The sequence below is a fragment of the Salvelinus sp. IW2-2015 genome, linkage group LG9 (genome assembly GCF_002910315.2).
Source record: "Salvelinus sp. IW2-2015 linkage group LG9, ASM291031v2, whole genome shotgun sequence".
Lineage (NCBI taxonomy): Eukaryota > Metazoa > Chordata > Actinopteri > Salmoniformes > Salmonidae > Salvelinus > Salvelinus sp. IW2-2015.
The window spans coordinates 25,310,109-25,336,390 of NC_036849.1; the positions used below are offsets into that span (position 1 = coordinate 25,310,109).

General features: G+C 41.0%; 1 protein-coding gene across 2 annotated transcripts in view; it reads right to left on the minus strand.

Moving 5' to 3' along the window:
- The window catches only part of LOC111968865 (tyrosine-protein kinase receptor), an 89,954-nt gene that overhangs the window by 55,955 nt on the left and 7,717 nt on the right, over window positions 1-26,282 (minus strand). For both annotated transcript variants that reach the window (XM_023994786.2, XM_023994785.2), the window contains exons 2-4: window positions 10,379-10,468; window positions 8,039-8,188; window positions 5,851-6,079 (exon numbers count right to left, since the gene is read on the minus strand). In XM_023994786.2, the coding sequence (XP_023850554.1) occupies window positions 5,851-6,079; window positions 8,039-8,188; window positions 10,379-10,468 (469 nt within the window). The remainder of the gene's footprint in view (window positions 1-5,850; window positions 6,080-8,038; window positions 8,189-10,378; window positions 10,469-26,282) is intronic.

The following is a 26,282-nucleotide window of genomic DNA, read 5'->3' on the forward strand; positions in this document are numbered from 1 at the left end:
CGCAGCCTGCAGTGACCGGGAGACCCATGGTGCAGGGTACAATAGACCCAGTGTCGTCTTGGTTAGGGGAGGGTTTGSCCGGCAGGGATGTTCTTGTCCCATCGCGTACTAGTGACTCCTGTGGCGGGCCGTGCACGGTCACCAGGTGTACAGTGTTTCTTCTGACACATTGGTGCAGCTGGCTTCCGGGTTAAGTGGGCATTGTGTCAAAGAAGCAGTTGGGTTGTGTTTCGGAGGATGCACAGCTCTCGACCTTCACCTCTTRCGAGTCCYTACGGGAGTTGCAGTGATGAGACAGGACTGTAACTACCAATTGGGGAGAAAATGGGCTAAAAGATCTAATAAATACAATTTTAAAAATGTAAACAATTTATTTTCACTCTGTCAGTATTGTGACGTAACTACAATGTTGTTGATCCATCCTCAGTTATCTCTTATCACAGCCATTAAACCCTGCAACTGTTTCCTTCCTCTCCGGCAACTTAGTAACTTGGCNTACTTCTAGGTTTCAGAGCAAGTGACGTAACTGATTGAAACGCTAGTAGCGCGTACCCGCTAACTAGCTAGCCATTTCACATCCGTTACACTCACAAGTCCTCAACTGGCAGCTTCATTAAATAGTACCCGCAAAACACCAGCCTCAACATCAATAGTGAAGAGGTGACTCCGGGAGGCTGGCCTTCTAGGCAGAGTTCCTCTGTCCAGTGTCTGTGTTCTATTGCCCATCTTAATCTTTTATTTTTATTGGCCAGTCTAAGATATGGCTTTTTTCTTTGCAACTCTGCCTAGAAGGCCAGCATACCAGAGTTGCCTCTTCACTGTTAACGTCGAGACTGGTGTTTTTAGTGTACAATTTAATGAAGCTGCCAGTTGAGGACTTGTGAGTCATTTGTTTCAAAAACTAGACACTCTAAGTCCCTAAGAGCTTTGCACACCTGGATAGTACAATATTCGCACATTATTCTTTAAAAAACTCTTCAAGCTCTGTCAAGTTGGTTGTTGATCATTGCTAGAAGTCTTTCAAGTCTTGCCGTAGATTTTCAAGACGATTTATGTCAAAACTGTAACTAGGCCACTCAGGAACATTCATTGTCGTCTTGGTAAGCAACTCCAGTGAATATTTGGCCTTGTGTTTTACGTAATTATCCTGGTGAAAGGTGAATTTGTTACACAGTGTCTGAACCAAGTTTTCCTCTATGATTTTGCCTGTGTTTAGCTCTATTCTGTTTCTTTTTATCCTAAAAAAACTCCCTAGTCCTTGCCGATATCAAGCATACCCATAACATGATGCAGCCACCACCATACTTGAAAATATGAAGAGTGCTACTCAGTAATGTGTTGGACTTGCCCAAACATAATGCTTTGTATTCAGGACAAAAAGTTCATTTCTTTGCCACATTTTTTACAGTTTTACTTCTGTGCCTTATTGCAAACAGGATGCATGTTTTAAAATATTTGTGGCCTCCCGAGTGGCGCAGTTGTCTAAGGCACTGCATTGCAATGCTAGCTGTGCCACTAGAGTCCAGGCTCTGTCGCAGCCTGCAGTGACCGGGAGACCCATGGTGCAGGGTACAATAGACCCAGTGTCGTCTTGGTTAGGGGAGGGTTTGSCCGGCAGGGATGTTCTTGTCCCATCGCGTACTAGTGACTCCTGTGGCGGGCCGTGCACGGTCACCAGGTGTACAGTGTTTCTTCTGACACATTGGTGCAGCTGGCTTCCGGGTTAAGTGGGCATTGTGTCAAAGAAGCAGTTGGGTTGTGTTTCGGAGGATGCACAGCTCTCGACCTTCACCTCTTRCGAGTCCYTACGGGAGTTGCAGTGATGAGACAGGACTGTAACTACCAATTGGGGAGAAAATGGGCTAAAAGATCTAATAAATACAATTTTAAAAATGTAAACAATTTATTTTCACTCTGTCAGTATTGTGACGTYACTACAATGTTGTTGATCCATCCTCAGTTATCTCTTATCACAGCCATTAAACCCTGCAACTGTTTCCTTCCTCTCCGGCAACTTAGTAACTTGGCAACTTGGTAGTTACAGTCTTGTCTCATCACTGCAACTCCCGAAGGGCGCCTGTACCTTTGTAGTGACTATGTGCACCATGCACCATGCTCAAAGGGATATTCAATTTCTGCTTTGTTTTACCCATCTACCAATAGGTGCCCTTCTTTGCAAACCATTGGGYAAAAAACCTGGTCTTTGCGGTTGAATATGTGRTTGAAGCCCACTGGGCACACACTAGTTGAATTAATGTTGTTTCCACGTCATTTCAATGAAATTATGTTGAACCAACGTGGAAAAGACATTGAATTGACATCTTTGCCCAGTGGGAATACTGTTTTCACATTGGCTCTAATGCTGTTTCTGCTCCTGCAGTACCATACAATAACCATCTAACTGAGATTCCCTGAGCTCAACGACAGCACAGGAGGTATGAGACCTCACTGCATGGCATCTTAAACCACTTTCATTTGGAACCGAGAAATCCAGTAATTCTCTAATCCTTTTATCTGAGACCTGTCAGAGAACCTAGCAGCATATGGTCTACCGATGGATATTTATAGATTAGCTAGCTCACGTCAGAAGAGGACTCCCAAACCGGTTTAGGTAGTGTGGATTGACTAAGATATGAGAAGAGAAGAGAGATGTGCCAAAGTTGTTTTCTTCAGAGCTAAATGAAATACGTGTACATCACCTTTCAAATCCAAGATTAAACCCTGATTGTTTTTTGTTGTTGTATGCCTTTATTCAAGAGTTAACTGCCCACTTCTATGAATACCTCAGCTCTGTTCATAGCTACTATGTACAAATGTACCTGTATATAGTCAAGGTTTCATACCAAACCATAGAAAACAAATTACATCCTACACTACTGTACATTCTTTGTTGACTTCCAACTGTTTTCTTCTCTATTCCCAGTCCTGTTTATACAGGATGTCTTGCTTCCAGTGGTGATTGAGGTGTCAGCTTGTCAACTTGTCTGTCGACATGTTTGTTATTAGGTTATTAAATTATTGCATCTGAGCTCCTAGACTGTGCGACTCTCCTTTACTTTTTCAAGTGTTCTACTCCGCTAGCCAGCACCTCGCCTAAACAGGTCTGCTTTTCTTTTGCCTCCAGATTGAGGTGTCCTGTCATCCCTAGTACTCACCATCTTACTGTCTGTGAGTTAAAACCTRTTTCATAATGGACAAGCACTCCATTACTCTACAAATAAAGAGGCCAGAGTATAATGTTGTTTCCTTTGCCACAGCCCACCCCTCCCCGCTACTGTCCAGACCATTTATGTCCAAATTCATATTCAGGGTCTGCATTTGGAACCAAAATGCTTTTATCTGGTCCCATAATGGCTGTGTCTAACATTGGCCTAAGAATAGGTAGACAAATTTGTAGTGGTATTTCCACGCCATATGTACAACTTACTGTATGTAAAGACTGTGTGAACACGCTCTTGGTAGCCGATGTGAGCAAGACCTTTAAACAGGTCAACATTCACAAAGCCACGGGGTCAGACGGATTACCAGGACGTGTACTCAAAGCATGCCGGACCAACTGGCAGGTGTCTTCACTGACATTTTCAACCTCTCCCTGACTGAGTCTTTAATACCTTCATGTTTGAAGCAGACAACCATAGTCCCTGTGCCCAAGGAAGTGAAGGTAACCTGCCTAAATGATTACCGCCCCGAAGCACTCACGTCGGTAGCCATGAAGTGCTTTGAAAGGCTGGTCATGGCTCACATCAACAGCATCCTCCGGGATACCCTTGACACACTCCAATTTGCATACCACCCCAACAGATCCACAGATGACACAATCTCACTCGCACTCCACACTACCCTTTCCCACCTGGACAAAAGGAACACCTATGTGAGGATGCTGTTCATTGACTACAGCTCAGCGTTCAACACCGTAGTGCCCACGAAGCTCATCCTTAAGCTAAGGATCCTGGGACTAAACACCTCCCTTTGCAACTGGATCCTGGACTTCCTGACGGGCTGCCCCCAGGTGGTAAGGGTAGGCAACAACACGTCTGCCACGTCTGGGGCCCCTCAGGGGTGTGTACTTAGTCCCCTCCTGTACTCCCTGTTCACCCACGACTGCATGGCCAAACACGACTCCAACACCATCAATAAGTTTGCTGACTACACAACAGTGGTAGGCCTGATCACCGACAAKGGTGAGACAGCCTATAGAGAGGAGGTCAGAGAACTGTCAGTGTGGTCACAGGACAACAACCTTTCCCTCAATGTGAGCAAGACAAAGGAGCTGATCGTGGACTACAGGAAAAGGCGGGCCGGACAGGCCCGCATTAACATCGACAGGYCTGTAGTGGAGCAGGTCGAGAGTTTCAAGTTCCTTGGTGTCCACATCACCAACGAACTATCATAAAAAAAATCAAAATTCAAATATTTAACCTTTATTTAACTAGGCAAGTRAGTTAAGAACAAATTCTTATTTACAATGACGGCCTACCAAAAGGCAAAAGACTTCCTGCGGGGACGGGGGCTGGGATTAAAAATGAAAAATAAATAACATATAAATAAAGGACAAAACACACATCACGACAAGAGAGACAACACAACACTACATAAAGAAAGACCTAAGACAACAACATAMCAAGGCAGCAACACATGACAACACAGCCTGGTAGTAACACAACATGACAACAACATGGTAGCAACACAACATGGTYGCAGCACAAAACATGGTACAAACATTATTGGGCATAGACAACAGTACAAAGGGTAAGAAGGTAGAGACAACAATACATCACGCAATACATCACTCTTACTGACAGCCACAACTGTCAGTAAGAGTGTCCATGTTTGAGTCTTTGAATGAAGAGATTGAGATAAAACTGTCCAGTTTGAGTGTTTGTTGCAGCTCGTTCCAGTCGCTATCATGGTCTAAACACACCAAGACAGRRGTGAAGAGGGCACGACAAAGCCTATTCCCKCTCAGGAAACTAAAAGATTGGGCATGGGTCCCCAGATCCTCAAAACGTTCTACAGCTGCACCATCGAGAGCATCCTGACCGGTTGCATCACAGCCTGGTATGGCAAGTGCTCGGCATCTGACTGTAAGGCGCTACAGAGGGTAGTGCGTACGGACCAGTACATCACTGGGGCCAAGCTTCCTGCCATCCAGGATCTACAAWWATAGGCGGTGTCAGAGGAAAGCCCATAAAATTGTCAGAGACATCCAGTCACCCAGGTCATAGTCGGTTTTCTCTGCTACCGCACGGTAAGCGGGACCAGAGCGCCAAGTCTAGGACCAAAAGGCTCCTTAACAGCTTCTACCCCCAAGCCATAAGACTGCTGAAATATTTATCAAATGGCCACCGGACTATTTACATTAACCCCCCCCCCATTTGTTTTGTACACTGCTGCTACTCGCTGTTTAATATCTACCCCCGCACACTGACTCGGTACCGGTACCCCTTGTATATAGCCTCGTTATTGTTATTTTATTGTGATACTTTTTATTATTTTTTWATTTAGTTTATTTGGTAAATATTTTCTTAACTCTTCTTGAACTGCACTGTTGGTAAAGGGCTTGTAAGTAAGCATTTCACAGTAAGGTCTACACTTGTTGTATTCAGCGCATGTGACAAATAAAGTTTGATTTGATTTGAGATATAAGTACTACAAACTTACRCAAGATGCAAGGTAGAGTACCGCAAGTGAGATACACATGGTCGCACTAAAAATCTAGTTGAGCAAATTCTACTACTGTAAGAATACAAAAGAGAGATTGTTGAGAAGTTGTGTGGAATGTTAAAGTGAACAAGCATAAAATCAAAGCATAAGAGGCTAAACATGAGCATAAAATCAAAACATGCTAACCTGGTGCCATCTTGGTCTCTGCCACTGAGAGCTGTTGTGCTGATGACAGACGCTGATTCGACTGGTTTCACTAAGACTGAGAGGTTTCCAGCGGTGGGCCCCAGCTCAAAGCGGGCCAGCTGCAGATGGCACAGTGGGCCACTACTGTAGACCACTGGACTAGTGATGTAGTATTCACACTTCCTAGACGCCCTGGAGGAAGCGGAGGGACTCAAAAGRAGGAAGTGACCTAGAATGGGGGGAGACAGACAATAATTTCCACACATCATCTGAAGTGTTTGGACGAAAAACCCAACCCATAGTAAAATATTTGTATTGTTCTGACTGAAAGCAGTATTTTCAGTTAATTATAAAGCAAAACAACACATCAAAATGATTAGGAGGGAAATGCCGCATTATCCTACTGCACATAGACCTCCATACAGTGTTACACACCGTAGCTCTGTTTCTCTTGGCCGTGTCCCCCAGCGCTCAACACACGTCACCATCTCTCTAACAATTCCATTACATCTCCCTGAATACAGTTGTCATGACGTGGCCCTTTCTGGGTATAGAGTGTGCCTTCCCCCTCTCTCTCACTCTCTCCTAAACCCAGGTTCTGTTATCTCAGGCTGTAAATTCCTGGCGGAGACTCTCTCCCCCGGCCATGCAGTATAGAGAGAGAGAGTTTCACAGTAGAACAAAGGAACTTCTACTACATCACAGAATTTGAGAACTGAACAATATCCATGTTTTGGAGAATGTGTAAACGATCAGTGGAGAAGCCAGCTACGACCCGGTCCGTTTTCCCCCCCATGTTTGTTACCAAATGAAAGACGACACTACAGCRACATTACCATAACTCTGTTTATACAGGAGCCTCCGTTATGAGGTTTGCATCTAATTATTGTGTAAAATGAATGAGTAAAGATGAAACTATTTGTGAAATGATGTAATGTGATGTTAAACCTTTAATGTGAGAGAATTGTATTCCCTTTAAAGTTTAACTAAGTCATTGGCCCGCCCCCGTGAGCACAGACATGATCCGGCATCATGGAACAGCCCTTTCCTATTGTTACGAATAAAACCCCCTCCTTGGGAAATCCTCTTTAGACCACGCATACCTCGGTGTCAGCTGAGCTGGCACAGGTTAGAGTACCAAGCCTGAGTAAACCAACAGCGTGAGCTGTGATTGCGAATAGTTTAGACTAAGCAAACCCACAGCGTGGGCTGTGATTGCGAATTCCTGACCATACCACGTGYAGCATTGGCTYCACGGCTGGAAACGGTTCAACTCTGAGACTATCGAACCCTACCGAATAAGAGAAAATCTTAGATACTAATTACTAGTCTGCAGCTAGAAATGATGTAAACCTGGGATGCGAATACCGACAACCGCCGAAACATCTATTCTATGAGAATATTTCTGAATGGTACTCTGAAGTATCCATCTAACCACYAAATAATTTGATCTTCAGGGAAACAGAAAGAGAGAGAGAGACTCGGAACTCTCCAGCAGACGGACCGGATTCCAACAGAGAAGATCACGACACATGGGTGTAAATATATATTGATTGCAATTATTCCCGAATGAGTGAGCGTTCATGTGCAAAGGATTAGCATTTCAATTAATATAATTATCAACTGTGTGTAGTGATCCCTTTTGTCTTTCCCGCTCTCTCTCAGTCCACACCCACTTCCCTTTGTCCACCAAGCCGTCATATCAGCTTAGCCCACTAGGGAATCTTCCCTATCATTTGTTAGTACATATCTACTGTTTGTTTGTTTATGCATTTCTGTGATTATTTAGTTAGTTAGTAAATAAATTATTAAGCAAATTGGTGTATGGATGAATCATAGTAAAGGCTGGGTTTGTGCAGATAACCAACAATTTACGACGTTTGGAATGAGACTGACAGGAGGTAAAGAATAATTCATTAATAGAAGACTAATTGATCAGATATTAAAATATCTTTGTACAATTTATTTTATTTTATTATAACTTTGTAATCTGAAGATTAGTTTAATTACGTAATAATAATTACAGAGAATTGATTTGATAAAATAACAGTCTTCACTTTTAATGATGCCAAAGACCCGACACAGTATACTACACTATGCTCTCAGTGAGATGAAAGGAGTAGCACATTAAAGGTGTGAGTGAAACACACATGGAGTATTCTCTTTGTGACTGTGCTTCCTCCCTTACCTTCAGAGCTCCCCTCCGAATGGTCGCTGACTGGCTTCATGGCCTGTGTGCTGGATCTTTGTTGCTGTGGTGACATGGCCCTCCAGTCATTTCTGACACTGTGATTGGAGAAGGTCCAAGAGCAAGGCGATTCAAAATCACAAGAGGTAGCTGCAGGAGTGAGGAAAAATAAATCCATTATGTCTGAGACTGACTCTATGTTCCCGTCACACATTCTTGCTAAACATTGGCCACTGCATGATGTAATTTCTATTGTACTGTGTTCAGTACTGTATTAATTCACGTCATTAATTATACAAATGAATGACAGAAACGCATGGAACTAATGATCCTCATCTGATGCCAAATTAGGCCAACATTGCAGCCTGCTTCAGAAATATGATGAAATGTGGACATCACAACGCCTGCAGTATATACAGTATAACTGTATACTCCACTCCACCAACAGCTCCTAACAGAAGTAAAAACTCCAAATGCCCATGGGTGAAATTAGTAGAAGTGAACCAAATCTCAGGGCAATTATCATTTGAAACCATTATGGTTACAGTAAATTGGCTAAAGTAGAAACAGTGTCCTTGGTACTGTTACCACAGTTAGAAGGCTTTACTGTTTCTACTGTCAACATATTCAAACAAGTGATGCAGAGTGATCCACACAATTGGTAGCCTCACAGCAGTCAKCAACACTTTCCACTTGTACCAAAGGAGCTTTCTGACATGGATATGTTTTTAATTTAACCAGGCAAGTCAGTTAAGAACAAGTTCTTATTTACAATAACGGRCTAGGAACAGTGGGTTAACTGCCTTGTTCAGGGGCAGAACGACAGAATTTGACCTTGTCAGTTTAGGGATTCAATCTAGCAACCTTTCGGTTACTGGCCCAACACTCTAACCACTAGGCTACCTGCTGCCCCATTACCTGAGAGCATATTTACCAGACTCAGACAGTGGCAATAAGTAGACCACTCTGACTATCTCCAAGAACAGCAGACGCCAAACCAGATACAGGCATACAGCATAATTAGTTGAAATTGTCTTTTTAGTTTAACATTGAAAAACCATTATAAAGCATATCTGAGCCTTAACAAAAAGCCATCATTTAACATAATGCTACTAGACACACACACTCACGTACAAATGACTCATGTCAGTACATATTCAGTACACTTTCTTCTCATCAACCAAGCTCGATTAAAATGACATTAGAAACCCTGCATAGTGTTCTGAGCTGTTTCAGACTGATTCCATGAGCGCTTTGACTTTCCCAAAGTACAGTGCAAGAGATATGAGTCTCCAACAAGACACCGACAAGACAATTCAAAATTGCTTAATAGTGCAGACTAAGAATGTTCCTTGGTGTCTGATGAAGCCTACCAACTAGTGATTTGTGAATGATCAACCATAAAAACAACTCCAATATAATCAGAGAAGACCAGGGAATGTCACTCTGGAAAAGGAAAATATACATTTTTAAGGGCTCCATAATTGGCATGTTGAGTTTAACAATCCTAATCTAACCTAAGTGAATGTGGAGGGAGTCATGTGATGTGTCCTGAAGGAGTGAAACCACTAATAAGACAACCACATCTCTTTCCTCTGGGACACAGAAATACTAGAATGTAAGTGGTTAGGTGAAAAATTTAAGACCTGTTTTGGTCGTAAATAAAACATGCAGATGAGGATTTTTGTGTGAAGCTCAATTTCATCAGGGTCTTCATTTAATGCGCAAAGTCTCATTTAGAACAAACGCGACTGCCAACGTGAGCTTTGAACACATTACAATGTTGTAACAGCTATGACAAACACTATTAGATTAGTGCTTTCTATAGTTTAAATTACATTGATTCACTCTCTGCAGACCACACATAAGAGAAACGGGCAGCCCTATAAGGCAACACATTTAATAGTAACAGAAACCGGAACCCCATTGTCCCTGACACACATTATCATTAATGAAACTAAACAGGTTGTGTTCCATACAGATGTAGGAACTTAATTTGAGCCAGTTTTCTACAGCAGGAAAATAATCCTGCACGAACAGYAAATGTGAATTATTATGTGGATTATAATTCATGGCTATTTTTGTAGGGGTTGATACAATTTCAAAGTGGAAATTACAAACTTTGCAAGCATTTCTAAAACTCAAATACACTACAAGTTTGCATTTCCTTCTGTGCAGGAAAATGATCAGCAACAAAAGGGTGATTAAATTKAGATCTCTAGACACTGAATATTTCATACGAATGATATGGGAGAGTTCTATGTGATTGATTTAATAAGTAAATCATGCTTCTTCCCCAGGTCTCCAAATGACAAACAGCTTGGTGTGGATGATTCTTACTTTGGCTCTTGTCCTCAGGACTCAAGTGATGGGGAAACATGAAGCTCTCCRCCAGGGACTTGTCCAGTAGAGCATGACTGGAGCTGCCAACTYAAAGCGAGAGAGCGAAAGAGAGAGACAAGTGGTTACATGATTGTTTTTATTGACTTTGTGTCCCTAGTGTTTACACACAACATGGTTGACAGCAGAGGACTTTTAGACAGTGGGACACCAGGCTGTCCTTCCATTTTAAAGTTCAAATGAGAGATATTGCCTACCCTGGGGCCTGTAAATCAACACAGCTGCATGAACAGCCAGTTCAATCAAGACAAGTAGATTACTGAAGACGCCACTGACGCAAAATAATATAACGACAAACAGATCCATCAAACTTAAGTATAGTTGGCTTARGGCAGGTAGCCTAGTGGTTGGAGTGTAGGGGCGGCAGGTAGACTAGTGGTTAGAGTGTTGGGCCAGTAACCGAAAGGTTGCTGGATTGAATCCCCAACAACAAATCTGTTGTTCTGCCCCTGAGCAAGGCAGTTAACCCACTGTTTCCCAGGTGCTGTGAATGTTGATTTAGGCAGCCCACCGCACCTCTGATTCAGAGGGGTTGGGTTAAATGTGGAAGACACATTTCAGATGAAGGCACTCAGTTGTACAACTGACTAGGTATCCCCCTTTCCCTTCCTCAATGTTCCCTGACGAGGCCTTTAAATACAAGTCATTTTCATGGTACCCATTTATTGAATATCCCAATTTAGTTTTCATGAAAAACAGGGACAATAAGTTCCATACAAGGTAACCATAACACAACAGCTCATAACCTTCTCTCTGGATTGACATACAGCATATGAAGTCCTCTTGTTGACATAAATTAACAACACAGATCAAACACAAAAGGCTGGGCCTGTCTTTTAGACTTGGCAATAAAATCTTTTGCTTATTTATAGAGGATGGGACATTAAGATCTTTCTCTTATTCGTAGTAGTTAGGAATGCATCCTCRCTGAATCTGTCCTTACATTTCAATAGCATCAGCTGAACTTAATTATTAAGTAAACCCTTTAGCTACAWCTTGTCCACACTTACTCAGTTAAATGAGGGTGGAGGGGATCATGCTGTAATCCTGGTCAGTGAGTTTAAATGAAAATAAACCACTTGGATAAACAAATTCTGGAAATCATATTTCACTGCCTGTTTATTTTATACCACAGGAGGCATCCAACGTAATCTGGGYTCTCAAGGCAGCTTTCAGAATGTGTTAACAAAAATATATATAAATAAAGTATTCACAGAAGAGCCATAAACAAGACCAAACAGCAGAGAATATTGCAAGTGTGAGTGCTCTGTTTAACAGAGGCTTAGGGATTCTAAAGCATGAAACACATCTAGAATCTCACTGCTGATTGGTACTTATCACAGTGGGAAATCTGTACGTAAATCCGGGACACTCCATTTAGTATGACACAGTGCCTTCAGAAAGTATTCATACCCCTTGACTTATTCCTCATTTTGGTATGTTACAGCCTGAATAAAGAATGGATTAAATATATGTTTTTTCTCACCCATCTACACGCCATACCCTATAATGCAAAGTCTCTAAGAGCTTTGCACACCTGGATWGTACAACATTTGAACATTATTATTTGAAGAATTCTTCAAGCTCTGTCAAATTGGTTGTTGATCATGGCTAGACAGCCATTTTGAAGTRTTGCCATAGATTTTCAAMCAGATTTAAGTCAAAACTGTAACTCGGCCACTCAGGAACATTCACTGTCTTCTTGGTAAGCACCTCCAGTGTAGATTTGCCCTTGTGTTTTAGGTTATTGTCCTGCTGAAAGGTGAATTCATCTTCCAGTATCTGATGGAAAGCAGACCYAAACAGGTTTTCCTATAGGATTTTGCCTGTGCTTCGCTCCATTCTGTGTCTTTTTTATTCCGAAAAACTCCCCAGTTCTTAACGATTACAAGCATACCCATAACATGTAGCAGCCACCACTTGAGTGGTACTCAGAAATGTGTTGTATTGGATTTGACCCAAAAATAACACTCTGTATTCAGGACAAAAAGTTCATTGCTTTGACACATTTTTTTACAGTATTACTTTAGTGCCTTGTTGCAAACAGGATGCATGTTTTGGAATATTTTTATTCTGTACACGCTTCCTTCTTTTCACTCTGTCAATTAGGTTAGTATTGTGGAGTAACTACAATGTTGTTGATCAATCATCAGTTCTATCCTATCACAGCCATTACACTCTGTAACTGTTTTAAAGTCACCATTGGCCTCATAGTGAAATCCCTGAGCAGTTTCATTCCTCTCCAGCAACTAAGTTAGGAAGGATGCCTGTATCTGTGTCGTGACTAAGTGTATTGATACACCATCCAAAGTGTAATTAATATGCTCAAAGGGATATTCAATGTCTGCTTTTTAAAAATGTGTGATACCAATAGGTGCCCTTCTTTGCGAGGCATTGGAAAACCTCCCTGGTCTTTGTGGTTGAATCTGTGGTTGAAATCACTACTCGACTGACGGACATTACACACAGAGTGAGTCCATGCAACTTATTAAGTGACTTGTTAAGCAACTTTTTACTCCTGAATTTATTTAGGCTTGCCATAACCTAGGGTTTGAATACTTACTGACTCAAGACATTTCAGCTTTTCTTTTTTAATTTATTTGTTATATATATAAAAAAACATAATTCCACTTTGACATTATGGAGTATTGTGTGTAGGCGTGGTGATAAAAAAATCTACATTTAATCCAGTTTAAATTTAGGCTATAACACAACAAAATGTGGAAAAATTCCAGTGGTGTAAATACTTTCTGAAAGCAATGTATTTTACGTTTCGTATGGTATGTATTAGTTTGTGGATGTCCATCATCCATTTCGTATGATATGTTCCGAATTAAAATTCGTATGATAGATTACGAATTTGCAAAACGTACGATATGTTATGAATTTGCAAAACAAATGATGTGTTAACAATTCCAAATTGCTGTGGCTAATGTTAGCTAGCTGGCTATGGTTAGCTAGGCTAGGGGTTAGGGTTTGAGGTTAAGGTTAGGAGTTAGGTTAAATGGTTAAGGTTAGGGGAAGGGTTAGCTAAAAGGGTTATGGATATGGTTAGTTAGGGGAAGGYTTATCTAACGTGCAAAGTAGTAAAAAAGCTGCTAATTAGTTCAAATGCTAAAGTTGTCCGTGACGAGATTCGAACATGCAACCTTTGGATTCTTATACCTTCGCTTTATATGCGTGACCGACCACCCTTCTTACGTTTTGACTTAACCTTTTACTACAGTACGCTAAATCAGGGTCACACAGACTGCTTCTTAGTAGTCTTAAACAAATCTACTTGGAAACAAAATAATTTTAAAAAATGAAGACACCTGCACCATGTCAGATATATAGTTGAAATGTATTCAATTTTGAGTTTGCATCCCAATATTACACTTTATATAGTGTCAGAGGGGTTGGGTTAAGTGTGGAAGACACATTTCAGTTGAATGCATTCAGTTGTACAACTGACTAGGTATTCCCCTTTCACTTTCCCAGTCAAAAGTTTGGACACACCTACTCATTCAAGGGTTTTTCTTTATATTTACTCATTTCTACATTGTAGAATAATAGTGAAGACATCAAAACTATGAAATAACACATATGGAATCACGTAGTAACCAAAAAAGTGTGAAACAAGTAAAAACACATTTTATATCTGAGATTCAGGTGTTCTTCTATTTTACCAAATAGGGCTATCTTTTTTTAACAATCTTTATTAATGATGAAATTATGAAAAATATTAATAACATTCCACCCATGAGGCCAAAGGGGGCGCTTTTGGTCATTGACTGCAGGAAAGGGAAGAAACCTTCTGTCTTATGTACCCATACCAAARGTAACATATCATACTAGTTTGAGTGTCTCGGGTTTTACATTTAATATGTTACGTCTAACCATGAGACCAGGCTGCACTGAGAGGCCGTTCCTTTTCTTGCTAGAACAGAAGCATTACCTGCTGCGTGCCGACCCGGTAGCGACAAACCTACGGTTCCTACTTGCAGAATCGCAATGGTGGTCGGTGGCCTACAACTTGACTTTGAGCCAATCAGAGAGCACGAACACCCACGTGGGGGAGCCAACAAAAAAAATAAGGCATTTTCTCCATACATCCACGGATGAGCCAGTCACACGTCATATCTAATGTAGGCTATGGGATGGTAGCTAGCCAAGTGCACAGACGCAATTCACACAACACTAAATACTTCCTCCAAGCTTGCTAACCACTGTAGCTAGTATTGACATTATAATTAAATCACAATGGATTAGCTAGTTTCCATGAAACAGCTGCCTGTGTTAGCAGCCGAGTTAGTTCAGTGTCCTTAGCTAGCTAATTAGCTATGTTGTGCTAGCTAGCGAATATGCTAAAGTTAGCTAGCTAGCTAAACATTTGGCTATGGGCTGGCACTGGCAATATGGGATTATGGAGAGTGAATTAAACTGTTTCTTCATCATCTTGAAAGGTAGTTATCTAGCTGCGGCCATCTGGCGAGTATTAACAAGAGATTTCTATAAAATTACAGCTAGCTACTGCCACCTTCTGGCTTGAAGTATTTGAACAAGGCTGAGTGGCTGACGACTTCCAAGGTCTTCGCTTTAACACATAGACCTTTTATAGACCTCTATAAAACACTACTCATGTTTCCTGATCCCTCTGACTCAACCATTACGGAGAAAACACATGGATCTCACGTGATCACATGAAAAACATGGATTTAATGTGATAACATGAAATTACACATGTGATCACGTGAAATTTCATGTGAAATCACGTGATTTTCCACGTGCAATTATGTGGTTGTTCTGTAGGGGAAGGCTCCAGGCTACCGACACYCTTTACATCTCTGACTCCCCAAACAGGAACTCAGCAGAAAGGATTGAAATAGATCAAATGTGAATAAACAGATTAATTATAGAAAGCAAGCCGAATTAGAAACAACCATCACCAAATTGTGACTACAACACAGTCACACAAAAATAAACTGGACATGACAGTTTTAGCTCTATGGAGTGGAGGGCCGGAAACAGGACACAAGGCCAACAATCAGAGCCCTGGGGGTTAATGGAACAATCATGTGACACACCCCCACGGTCCAGTTAGGATCAATACACACTAACAGGGACAGGGGGTTTCATAGTGGGTCGGCATAACTCAACAACACTGGACAAAAGAGACAATTAAAATAAGACAATACTAGTATTGTATGAAAAGCTCACATGACAATGGACAGTTGCCAGATGCCCAATAAAAACATAAGAGACAAGGTCACATTGGCCATGCTTGAGAAATGTTGTTATTAAAAGCAGTTCGCAAAATGAGGTCAGACTGTAAATACAGTATTTAGAGTAGGATGCCACAGTTTCACTGCAAACACCAATATATTTTCTCAGTTTATATGCCCTTTTCACAGAGACCGCTTGGGATTCAAAAGCTATAAAAAGGCCCTTGGCTTCAGAATAAAGTAATTGTGGGTTCAAAAACATGCTGAAGAAAACACTAAAACTCATAAATGTATGTTTACTTTGGGTGTGTTGGCTTGTTGGCTAGCTACTGGCTACCAAATATGGCAAAGCATAAGGAATTGTTTGACTGTGTAGCCCTTTCCTGCAGTAAATTGAGCTTGTGGCCTCATGTGTGGAATTGTATTCATATTTTTCAAAACGTATAAAAACCAGACGAAAATCAGATGTTTCTATGTCAAATGGTTTTGTTATATTTCAGTCTTCTGTAATGTATATAAAGTGTAATATTGGGATGCAAACTTAAGATTGAATACATTTCAACTCTATATCTGACATGGTACAGGTGTCTTCTTTTTTWAATCCCARAACCAAAGATGGTACTCCACATTAGAATTAGACAAGACGGCGCCGATATAGATGGCAGCTTTGCTTCAAGTCCTTAGGAAACTGTGAAGTATTTCGTTTTTTATGTATTATTTCTTACATTGTTAGCCCAGAAAACCGTAAGTGTTATTTCATASAGCCGGGAAGAACTATTGGATATCAGAGAGACGTCAACTTACCAGCACAACCAGCATTGCGACCTGGAATATGACTTTCCCAAAGCGGATCCTTTGTCTGCACRGCCCGGGGCATTTGAACTGATTCCAGAGGCCGACCCAAAACAACGCCGMKGGAGGAGAGGGTGTTGGAGCGGTCTTCTAGTGAGGCTTCGGATGTGCGCACACCACCCACCGCTTCCGAGTATAGTACTCATTAAATGTCCAGTACCTAGTTAACAAAGTTGACGAAATTAAGGCAAGAGTTGCTTTCCAAAGAGATATCCGGGATTGTAACATACTCTGTTTCACGGAGACATGGCTAGCTGGGAACATGCTGTCYGAGTCCGTACAGCCAACGGGATTTTCAGTGCATCGCGCCAACAGGAACAAACATCTCTCTGGTAAGAAGAAGGGCAGGGGTGTATGTTTCATGATTAACGACTCATGGTSTAATTGTAACAACATACGAGAACTCAAGTCCTTTTGTTCACCTYACCTAGAATTCCTCACAATCAAATGCCGACCACATTACCTCCCAAGAGAACTCTCCTCGGTTATCGTCACAGCCGTGTATATCCCCCAGCAAGCMGATACCAAGACGGCCATCACGGAACTTCACTGGACTTTATGCAAATTGGAAACCATATATCCTGAGGCTGCATTTATTGTAGCTGGGGATTTTAACAAAGCTAATTTGAGAACAAGGCTACCTAAATTCTATCAGCATATRGATTGCAGTACACAAGCGAGTAACACACTCAACCACTGCTACWCTAACTTCTGTGATGCATACAAGGCCCTCCCCCGCCTTCCTTTTGGCAAATCTGACCATGACTCCATCTTATTGGTCCCCTTCTATAGGCAGAAACTAAAACAGGAAACGCCTGTGCTTAGGTCTATCCAATGCTGGTCTGACCAATCAGATTCCACGCTTCAAGATTGCTTCGATCACGTAGACTGGGATATGACYTYTACGCTGACTCTGTGAGTGAGTTTATAAGGAAGTGTATAGGAGATGTTGTACCCACTGTGACAATTAAAACCTTCCCTAACCAGAAACCGTGGATTGATMGCAACTTTTGCACAAAATTGAAAGCACGTACCACCACATTTAATCATGGCAAGGCGACTGGAAACATGACCGAATACAAACAGTGTAGTTATTCCCTTCGTAAGGCAATCAAACAAGCAAAGCGTCAGTATAGAGACAAAGAGGAGTCGCAATTCAACGGCTCAAACACGAGACGTATGTGGCAGGGTCTACAGACAATCACGGATTACAAAAAGAAAWCCAGCCCCSTCGCAGACATCGACGTCTTGTTCCCAAACAAATTAACCTGTTGAGGATAGAGGGCGCTATTTTCACTTTGGGGGAAAATCGTGCCCAATTTAAACGGCCTCGTACTCTATTCTTGCTCGTACAATATGCATATTATTATTACTATTGGATAGAAAACACTCTCAAGTTTCTAAAACCGTTTGAATTATATCTGTGAGTAWAACAGAACTCATTTTGCAGCAAACTTCCTGTCAGAAAGTGAAAAATCTCAAATCGAGGCTCTGTTACAGGTCCTCCCTATCATTTTGCTTGGGATTTATGACTATACATGCACTTCATACGCCTTCCACTAGGTGTCAATAGCCTGTGAGAGGTGAAATGGGGTCTCTAGCTCTTTCTATGGTGAAAAGAGGCCTCTTGGAATGACAGGACCCCAATTTCCTCTGTTCAGGATGACGCGGGATGGACATCAGCTTTGGCTTCTGAAAAGCTTTCCCTATAGACGTGTAATATCTCCGGCTTTGATTTTATTTGATAAATGTGAAGATATCATCGTAAAGTATGTTTTTTCAATATAGTTTAATCAGATTATTGAATTTTTTTCGGTAGTTTTTGCGTGTTCCGTTCACTGCGGCACTTGGCTAGTTTTGCTTGCTAATTCGCGAGGGAAAAAGGCCATTCTAAAACCAAACAACGATTGTTCCCGACAAAGGACCCCTTGTACAACATTCTGATGGAAGATCATCAAAAGTAGGACCCATTTTATGATGCTATTTCATATATCTGTCGAACATGTGTACTATTAGTTAGCGCCCAGATTTTGGGCACYCTCTCGCTATAACGTAAGCTGGATGTCGTAATGAAGTTATTTTTAGAATTCTAACACGGCGATTGCATTAAGAACTAGTGTATCTATCATTTCCTATACAACATGTATTTTTTAGTCATGTTTATGAATAGTTATTTGGTCAGAATAGGTGAGTTTTAGAAAAATATCTGGACATTCTGGGAAAAAGATGCTACGTTAGCACAATGTATAACCACTCATTTCAGCTCTAAATATGCACATTTTCGAACAAAACATAAGTGTATGTATAACCTGATGTTATAGGACTGTCATCTGATGAAGCTTATCAAGGTTAGTCAAAAATTATATATCTTTTGCTGGTTTGTTACGATCACTAACTTTTGCTGCTGGTAAATGGCTTGTGTTTCTGGCTATTGTGGTAAGCTAATATAATGCTATATTGTGTTTTCGCTGTAAAACACTTAAAAAATCTGAAATATTGGCTGGATTCACAAGATGCTTGTCTTTCATTTGCRGTACACCATGCATTTTTCAGAAATGTTTTATGATGAGTATTTAGGTATTCCACGTTGGTCTCTATAATTACTCTGGCTGCTTCGGTGCTATTTGTGACGGTAGCTGTGATGGTAGCTGCAATGTAAAACTGATTTATAGCTCAAATATGCAKATTTTTCGAACAAAACATCGATTTATTGTGTAACATGTTATAAGACTGTCYTCTGATGAAGTTGGTTCTTGGTTAGTTTGGTTGGTTTTCTGCAAGCTACCTGTGCTGTGAAAGAAATGTCTGTGCTTTTTTGTATTTGGTGGTGAGCTAACATAAATATYCGTGGTGTTTTCGCTGTAAAACATTTTAAAAATCGGACATGTTGACTGGATTCACAAGATGTTTATCTTTCATTTGCTGTATTGGACTTGTTAATGTGTGAAAGTTAAATATTTCTCAAAAATATTTTTTGAATTTCGCGCTCTGCCTTTTCAGTGGAATGTGGGAGGAGTTCCGCTAGCGGAACCCCGGGGCTAGACAGGTTAAACAACTTCTTTGCGCGCTTTGAGGACAATACAGTGCCACTGACACGGCCCGCTACCAAAGACTGTGGGCTCTCCTTCTCCGTGGCCTACGTGAGTAAAACATTTAAACGTGTTAACCCTCGCAAGGCTGCTGGCCCAGACGGCATCCCTAGCCGTGTCGCAGAGCGTGCGCAGACCAGCTGGCTGGTGTGTTTACGGACAAAATTTGATTTGGACAGTATTTCAGCTCCATCACATAAGCCTGGGTTCATAACCCCCCTGCCGTGCTGCACATCTAGTCAAACTTCAAAGGTTATTCCTGGTGTACCAGGCACACACTACAAAAAAAAACCACTTGGTAACAATGTGGAATGTTTACTCTTGATAAGAGCCTTTTGGGTACGATTGAGTGATTTTAATTGTTTGCATGACTTAAATTTCACTTCACAACTTCCATGCTCTGACGAAGTCTGATAAACAGAAGAAACACCTACAAAAAAAACATTTAAATTGCCACACAAAATGGACTTGAAAGATTTTCAGGGAAAACTGTAGCCCACAGTTCTCACACTGGAGTGTTCTCCTCATTATATTTTCAAAGTCKATTTTTCTTCCAAGGGTAACAGTACATACTGGGTTAGTTTCAAGTTTRAAGTTGTAATGTCACGTGCACAAGTACAGTGAAATGCCTTTCTTGCCAGCTCCAAACCCAACAATGCTGTAATCAATATCAATGTAGTACTAAAAATAACACAAGGTAGAACAAAAACAAACGAGAAATAAAAATAAGAAATAAGAAGAGCACGAGAATGTAAGTAAGTATTCTATATACAGGCTCAGTCAGTTCCAGTACCATATTTACAACGTGAAGGGATACTGGAGTGATAGAGGTACAGTGCCTTCAGAAAGTATTCACACCACTTTACTTTTTCCACATTTTGTTGTGTTACAGTCTGAATTTAAAATTGATTCGATTTTTTTGTCACTACGCCTACACATAATACCCCATAATGTCTAAGTGGAATTACGTTTTTCAAAATGTTTACTCATTAATTAAAAATGAAAAGCTGAAATGTCTTGAGTCTATAAGTATTCAACCCCATTCTGATGGCAAGCCTAAATGAGTTCAGGAATAAAGATATGCTTTACAAGTCACATAATAAGTTGCATGGACTCAATCTGTGTGCAATAATAGTGTTTAATGACTACCTCATGTCTGTACCCCACACATACAGTTATCTGTAAGGTCCCTCAGTCGAGCAGTGAATTTCAAACACAGACTCAACTACAAAGACCAGGGAGGTTTTGGCTTAAATGTACTTGAACATTTATGGCAAGACCTGAAAATGGTTGTCTAGCAATGATCAACAAACAATTTGACAGAGCTTGAAYAATTGTGAAAAGAATAACAGACTATTGTTGCACAATCTGGTGTGGAAAACTCTTAGAGACTTACCTGMAAAGACYCACGCTGCAAAAGGTGCTTTTATACAAAGCATTGACTCAGGGCTGTAAACACTTACAAGTTTGCAAACATTTCCAAAACATGTTTTCACTTTGTGATTATGGGATGTTGTATGTAAATGGGTGTGTAAAAAATATATTAATCCATTTTGAATTCCGGCTTTAACACAACAAAATGTGGAATAAGTCAAGGGGTATGAAAACTTTCTGACGGCACTGTAGATATGTACAAGGGTAAGGTGACTAGGCATCAGGATATATGATAAACAGAATAGCAGCAGCYTATATGATGATTGTATGTGAGTGTGTGTGCGTGTGTATAGAGTCAGTATAAATATATCTTCATATTATGTGTGCGACCATTGAAGTGAGCGTTTGTGTGTGTGTTGGAGTGTCAGTGTGCATGAGTGTGTAGGGGCCTGTGAGTGCCCAAAAAAATATATAAATACAATGGTCAACTCAGATAGTCTGTGTAGCCATTTTGTTAGCTATTTAGCAGTCTTATGGCTTGGGGATAGAAGCTGTTTGTGAGCCTGTTGGTGTCAGACTTTATGCACCGGTACTGCTTGCCATGCGTAAGCAGAGAGAAGAGTCTATGGCTTAGGTGGCTGGAGTCTTTTGTGATTTTCCAGACCTTCCTTTCCCACCGCCTGATATAGAGGTCCTGGATGGCAGGGAGCTCGGCCATAGTGATGCATTGGGCTGTCRGCACCACCATCTGTAGCGCCATACGATCGAGGGCAGTGCTATTTCCATATCAAACAGTGATGCAGCCAGTCAAGATGCTCTCAATGGTACAACTGTATAACTTTTTGAGGATTTGAGGCCCCATGCCAAACCTTTTCAACCTCCTGAGGGGAAAGAGGCGTTGTAGTGCTTTCTTCATGACTGTGCGCCTGTGTGGACCATTTTAGACATTTGAAGACCAAGGAACTTGATGTTCTCGACACGCTCTGTAATAAAGCAATACTGAGCTATTTCAGGTATTTCCAAACTGTATTCTGATAAAAAGAGTGCCCAAAATGTATAATACTTGATCTCATCTGCAAGAAAATTAAGTCATTCACAGAAAAGATCTTTGGAAGGGAGCCATTTATTTCCAATCTTGTTTTAATGAAAACCATATCCAAATCCTGAGGCATGATTCGTTATAGAGAGACATCAACTAGAATCAGTGGTCTGCATAATTCCCAACTGACACTAGTTTACACTGCAAACAATAATGAATCGGTAAGACCTCCCCGGGACATCGCAGAATGGTTGCCTAACATCGTCAGGACATCCTCTGTTTGCTGGGTTTATACTTTTGAGTCATCCACTGTCTATTCATTKAGAAAATGCTACACATATCACACATGTTGGTGTTAGAAGCTCTGCAGGATGTCAAGAAAGAATGGTGCTGTGCCAACTGAGAGGGGATGTCCAGAGGGATACACTAATAATAGAGCTTTGACAGTGCATGGGCAATTTACTGGAGCTAAAAGGCCTAGACCATGGTGCTGTTCTTCCAATGCACCATTAAATGCCTGTACAACTAACTCATTTCCATCTTTCATATGTCATTAGAAAATAAACAAAGCTATAAAGTTATTTACTGACCGGAACTGAATAAGACTGGAAACTGAAAGCAGCACAACAACAAAAACTCTCAAGACAGTCAATTTACTCTCAAGACAGTCTACAGAAAGATCCCAGAATCATGTCAAAATGTTCAGAGCACCAGTGTTATTACCTTTTATAGCCTTTTCCTATTAGCTGAAGGTCCAAGTAGTATAATTAATTTAACCAATGACTACTGTTAACAACACATGCTTTGATGAATGTAACAAGACCTGCCAAAAGGAATCATCATTATTCTTTATTCACAAAGGAATGTTTTGTGGTGATATGACCTGGACAATTTATCCTGACAAATGAGCTTGGTGCTGATCAAACCCACTACCTTCAAACACATTTAACCACATGGGTATACTTTATCACCATTTGAAGAAAACATGGATGAATAACACTCCCATGAGCTTAAAATAGAAGTAACTCCTTGTCAACAGAGATCAGGATTTTAGAATAAGTGCCTCTTTTTTTTCTTTTTAAATGTACTCCCTTTTTCTCCCCAATTTCGTGATATCCAATTGTGATTCAATTACAACCTTGTCTCATCACGGCAACTCCCAGATGGGCTCGGGAGAGGCGAAGGTCGATTCAAGTGCCAAGCCGCACTTCTTAACACCCGCTCGCTTAACCCGGAAGCCTGCCGCACCAAAGTGTTGCAAGAAACACAGTTCAACTGACGACCGAAGTCAGCTTGCAGGTGCCTGGCCCGCCACAAGGAATCGCTAGAGCATGATGAGTAAAGTAAAGTCCCCCCAGCCAAACCCTCCTCTAGCCCGGACGATGCTGGGCCAATTGTGCGCCGCCCTATGGGACTCCCGGTTATGGGATCGAACCCCAGGCTGTAGTGACGCCGCAACAATCGGGAGGCCGAGAGTGCCTCTTTTTAAATCCCACATTTATAAAAACTGATTTTAATGTGTGATTTTATTTCGGTATTTTGTTTAACTTCTCAATTTTTCTGTCTCTGTATCTTTGTAGTGCTTTTATTTATTTATATGATTTGACTTTGATCATTTGTTATTGAAAAGCACTCTAGAAATAGTTATTATTATTATTGTTAAAAAATAACATAGTGAATTTTCTGATACATTGTGCATCCGTCCATAGTGACTGTAAAATACAGCTTCAACATCCGTATAATACCTTGACAATATCATCTGACCCTGAGACATTAGTGAGAAAAGCAGTTGGGTTTGACCTTGAATACAAACCAGATCTCTTCTCTCTGAGGCTAAGGAGTAAAGTGCAGCCACATCCAAAATGATTGGCACCCTTGATGAACATGAGCGAAACATGATGTATAAAATAAATAATACAAATACTGAGCTATAATGTAATACTTTCTGCACCCTCCCCTTGCGAGGAAAACAACACAGCCTTTTTCTAAAATGTTTTATGATATTGGAGAACACATTGGTAGGGGTCTTAGACCATTACTCCATACAGAATCTTTCCAGATCATTGAGATCCTTCAGTCTGCACTTATGGACTGCCCTCTTCAATTCAAACCACAGGTTTWCAATGGGGTTCATGTCCGGAGACTGAGATGACCATCGCAAAATGTTGATTTTTGGTCAATTAACCATTTCTTTGTAGATTTTGATTTGTGCTTGTGGTCATTGTCTTGGAAGATCAACTTGCGGCCAAGTTTCATCCACCTGGCAGAGGCAACCAGATTTTTGGCTAAAATGTCCTGGTACTTGGTAGTTCATGATGCTGTTGACTTTAACAAGGGCCCCAGAACTAGTGGAAGCAAAACAGCCCCAGAACACTAAAGATCTACCACAATATTTTACAGTAGGTATGAGGTTATTTTCTGCATATGCATCCTTCTTACAAGGCCAAACCCACCACTGCTGTGTGTGGCCAAAGACCTCTATTTTCTTCTCATCTGACCATAGCACCCGGTTCCAATCCAAGTGCCAATGCCATTTAGCAAACTCCAGTCATTTACATTTGTTGGTTGACCTCAATAAATGCTTTTTTATGGCAACCCTTCCAAATAGCCTATTGGCATGAAGGTGGCATCTAACTGTAGATCTGGAGACTTAGTGACCCCAAGATGTGACCAAGTTCTGTAATTTCTTCAACTGTGGCCCTTGCACTCTTTGCCTCTCGAACGATCTTCCTTGCTGTGCGTGGGGACAAAATACACCTGTCCTCTACCAGGCAAGTTTACCACTGTTGCAGTGGTTTTAAACTTGTTATTTGTTGCCTTAATAGTGGTAAGTGGCATATTTGGTTTTTCATCGTTTTTTTGTCTCATTGGCTGATTAATGAAAGTCAACAATCATTTATCTCTTTTCATTTGTGAGTTCTTTGCCTTTCCCCATGTTTATTATTATTATTTTACCTTTATTTAACTAGGCAAGTCAGTTTAGAACAAATTCTTATTTACAATGATGGCCTACCAAAAGGCAAAAGGCCTCCTACTGGGACGGGGGGCTGGGATAAAAGACAAATTATAATAATAATATAGGACAAAACACACATCACGACAAGAGAGACACCACAACACTACAAAAAGAGAGACCTAACACAACAACATAGCATGGCAGCAACACATGACAACACAGCATGGTAGCAACACAACATGACGAGGTGTTTTGGAGGTGCCAAAGACCCCTCAGAGACACCAATACTCATTAGCCGGCCTACAAGAATGGAATGGTCTACCGTATCAAAAGCTTTGGCCAAGTCAATAAAAATAGCAGCACAACATTGCTTAAACAAATCAAATCAAAGTTTATTTGTCACATGCGCCGAATACAACAGGTGTAGACCTGACAGTGAAATGCTTACTTACAGGCTCTAACCAATAGTGCAAAAAGGTATTAGGTGAACAATTTTCTTTTCATTTTCTTCCGGGTTGGAGCGAGCGGTCGCATTTGCGCTTTGGTCCGCAGGTAGTATAACTTTTCATTACATTTCATTACATTCAATTATAGTACAACGGTTTGATTTGTCTAATCTTAGCAATTTCTTCTTAGCTAGCTACATAGCCGTCTTTGTATCAAAAATAATTGCGTAATTATCGTATTACGTCGTCCTAACGCAGTCTACACTGCTATCTGCCCAGCAGCTAGCCAGCTAGCAAACGTCCACCGTCTACCGAATAGCAGCACTGTAGCAACTATTACACTCAACTGAACGACTTGATTAGTGTAGTGTTAGCTAGCTACATAGTTGTCTTTGCTGTCTTCGTATCCAAGATAATTGTGTAGTTTAGAGTGTGTAGTTTTAGAGTGATTATCTTAATTTACCGAGGTTAGCTAGCCAGCTATTTGTCGTCCTTAACATAGGAGACACTGCTAGCTAGCCAACAGCTAGCCAACGTCTACCGAATAGAACTTCCGCACTCAACAACCCGGTCGCATTCCGCTTCGCTCCACAGGTAGTATCACATTTTCATTTCATTTCATCACAGTACAACGGTTGGATTTGTTTGATCGTAGCTAGCTACACAGCTAGCTACATAGCCGTCTTTGTATCAAAGATAATTGTGTAGTCTAGAGCGATTTTCTAGGTTAGCTAGCCAGCTACTGTCGTTCTTTTAACGCAACGTAACGTAATCAACACTGCTAGCTAGCCAGCTAGCCCCCGAATAGCAGCACTGTAGAAACTATTACACTCAACGGAACGACTTGATTAGTGTAGTGTCAACAACGCAGCCACTGCCAGCTA